This window comes from Nematolebias whitei, unplaced genomic scaffold, assembly GCF_014905685.2.
Source record: "Nematolebias whitei isolate Nwh7 unplaced genomic scaffold, NemWhi1 Nwh_scaf_6704, whole genome shotgun sequence".
NCBI lineage: Eukaryota > Metazoa > Chordata > Actinopteri > Cyprinodontiformes > Rivulidae > Nematolebias > Nematolebias whitei.
Window position 1 is genome coordinate 224 of NW_023625249.1, and position 3,183 is coordinate 3,406.

Here is a 3,183-nt window from a genome sequence, read left to right on the forward strand (position 1 = left end):
ACACTGCTAATTATATTTTAAAATATTTTCTAACTTTGAAATTTAGCTTTGTTTCTTTTTCCTCTGTCCTGTCTTTATTCCATACCATTATGGTCATTTTAACTACAGAAACGTGCTCCTGCCGTCTCCACCCACGGCACTCCCTCTCCCCTTTATTAAAATTTGATGAGTTTTTATGAACTGAAGTCAGTACATTGAGCAGTGTGATAACATCACAGCTTATTAGGGCAGCCACTGTCATCACTCAGTTCTAACTATGTCATTCATTTATATTCTATTCATATCGTTATCTTTTATCTTCAGCCTTCATCTACGTCTTCATATGTAAGGTTCATATTCACTCTTCCTCTGCTTCCATTATTGATGCATGCGTTCTTCTTTCCTGTCGTTGTGGGTGTTGGTGTGCGCATGTGTGAATGTTTGTGTGTAGAACTACAAAGAGCTTGAGCTGCTCAGGCTGGTTTATTATGGAGGAGTACAGACTGACATCAGGAAAGAAGTCTGGCCTTTTCTGCTGGGACACTATAAATTTGGCTCAAGCAAAAAGGATATGAGCCAGGTAAAACACACACACACACAGACACCACACACGCGTATGTACACATGCACATGCACACATGCACATGCACTCACGTTCTTGTAAACATATTTTTGGGGGACTTTGCATTGACTTCCATTCATTTTCTACAGCCTAACCCTGACCCTTACCCACCAACAGCACTGCTCCTTATGGGGCCCGGGCTTTGGGCCCCATAAGGAGCAGTTGTTCCTCACAGTGTAGTTAGTATAAGTTGGAAAAATGGGCCTTACAAGGTAACAAATACACACAAACACACACACAGAGAGAGAGAGAGAGATGCCCCATTATTAATTTGGAAACCTCACAATTTTCCTTTCATTTCTCTATAAAGATCAATGCAAAGATCAACGAGCGCTACCAGCATGTGATGCGGGAATGGAAGTCCTGTGAGATCATCGTCAAGCAGCGGGAGAAGGAGATGCAATCGGCCATCTTTGCCAAGCTGTCCTCAGGCAGCAGCATAGACAGCCATATTCTGCGGCTTGCCCACAGAGATTCCACTCTCAGTAATGAGGTGACACGGTCCAATTAAATCTAAAATACACATTTCTTCTTTTTTTGCTGTTTGTTCAGTCAGCTTGATCCTAAACACAGAAGGTTATTTGGTTTGTCATTTTCAAGCTTATATCATCACCACACCTGGTGGTGGGTGGATCATTATAACAAAAGAACCTTTGATTTCTTCTATAAACTACTTTTGTTCTCAGAAAGTTATACTTTATTCACGAAACAAAAACAGAGCGGCTGTGGTTGAGTGGTTAGAGCAGTCGTCCTCCAATGCAAGAGTTGGAGGTTTGAATCCACCAGCAGTCACATGTCAAAGTGTCTCAGGGCAAGACACTGAACCTCTCGATGCCGCCGATGTGTGTCCCATTGGTGTATGAATGTGATTGCAAAGCACTGATTAGTCTTTTTAGAATGATTTGTTCAATTAGATTTGTAGAGATCTAGTAGAGTGCTGTATGAATGGGTAAATGAGGGCACAGATTGTAGTGTAAAGCGCTTTGAGTATCTGTATAAGATAGAAAGGCGCTATATAAGTACAGTCCATTTGTGGGAGTTGTGGTTTTTCCTTGGTGTTGTGTTCATGTCTGTTTTGTTTATGTCTCTATAGGGTTTGTGTTTCTTTGGTTTCTAGCCCCATCTTGTGTCATGTTTATGTCCTACATCTTCAGTCTCTGTCTCCTGGCTTCTGTGATCATTCACAGGTGCCTTCACTTTGTCTGATTGGTGTGTCTCTATATATAAGTCTGTGTCTCTGTGTTAGTCTTTGTCCTGGCCTTGTCTACTGCTCACTGTTGATGACCTGTCTCTTTTGTAAGTACCATCTATCCATCCTTGTTTGTTTTTGCTGCCCTGTCAGCTCTTTTGTTTTGTTAATAAATATTTTATTTTTATATATAAATCCTAAGTCCTTGCCTGCTTGCCTGCACAACTGGGTTCACCAGTACCAATTGTGACAGAATGCCAGGACCAACAATAAACCCAGCAGGCAAGCAATTTTTGTTTGGACTATCTGTGGAGGATTATCTTCAACTCTGCAACAAGATCCAGTAGGATATGGACACAGCTACTTCCAGTAATCTGAGGGAAAGGTGGGTGGTCATAGAAGACATACTTAATAAATATATACTTCTCCCTGGGCTGATTGACTTCCATGGCATGGAGGAGCTCTTGGACAGATTGCTGCAGGAGAAGCATATGGTTGGAGCCACTCCTCCAACCATATGCTTCCCTAACCAGTCTTAGTCCTCCACCAGAGCCTGACTCCTCAGCTGCAGAACCAGTCCCAGACTCCTCGGCTGCAGAACATGTCCCTGGCTCCTAGGCTGCAGAGCCAATTTCTGAATGAGGGACTGAGTTCAGAGAGGAGCTCCGGCCTCCTCTTGGTTCCGGCCCACGTCGCCCTCACCACAAAAGCGATCATAGACATAAAAGGCCCAGACCCTCTCCTCTACCTGAAATTCCCCACACACAGCCAGAAGAGCTGTAGAGAATTTCGAGGGGGGGGATTACCTGACCTTCTGCTCACCTGAAGGACGAGCAGGCCCAGAGTCTTTAGAGGCCCCAGAGTCTTCAGAGTCCCTAGAGGGCCTCAGCTCTGCCAACGCCACGACAACCACAGAGGGCCTCAGCTCTGCCGATGCCACGACGACCACAGAGGGCCTCAGCTCTGCCGATGCTACGACGACCACAGAGGGCCTCAGCTCTGCCATTGCCTCAAGGCCTCCAGCGTCCCCAGAGGGTCCCACTGCAGCTGCGTCCCTGGAGGGTCCCACGGCAGCTGCGTCCCCAGAGGGTCCCATGGCAGCTGCGTCCCCAGAGAGTCTCATGGCAGCTGCGTCGTCTGAGGTCTCCATGCCTCCTGTTGAGGTTTCCATGTCCTCAAGGGGTTTATCTTCTTGTCCAGGGCCATTGGCTCATTCAGGGCAGTCATTTCATCCAGGGTCTTCGTCTTCACCTGGGGTCCCTGCTTCGCTTGGGGTCTCTAAGCGGAGTCCGAGCCAGCCCCTGCCGACGAGTCCGAGCCAGCCTCTGCCGACGAAGAGTCCAAGCCGGCCCCTGCTGACGAAGAGTCCGAGCCAGCCCCTGCCGACGAAGAG

At 46.9% G+C, this 3,183-nt stretch overlaps 1 protein-coding gene across 1 annotated transcript; it reads left to right on the forward strand.

The window, feature by feature from the left end:
- Nucleotides 1–430: 430 nt before the first annotated feature.
- On the forward strand, nucleotides 431–1,112 carry LOC119429749 (small G protein signaling modulator 2; the record flags this gene model as incomplete). Its single annotated transcript, XM_037697315.1, is given in 2 exon segments — nucleotides 431–559; nucleotides 912–1,112. Coding segments are annotated over 2 exon segments (330 nt in total), but the record flags the coding sequence as incomplete, so codon positions are not given.
- Between the last annotated feature and the right edge of the window lie 2,071 nt (nucleotides 1,113–3,183).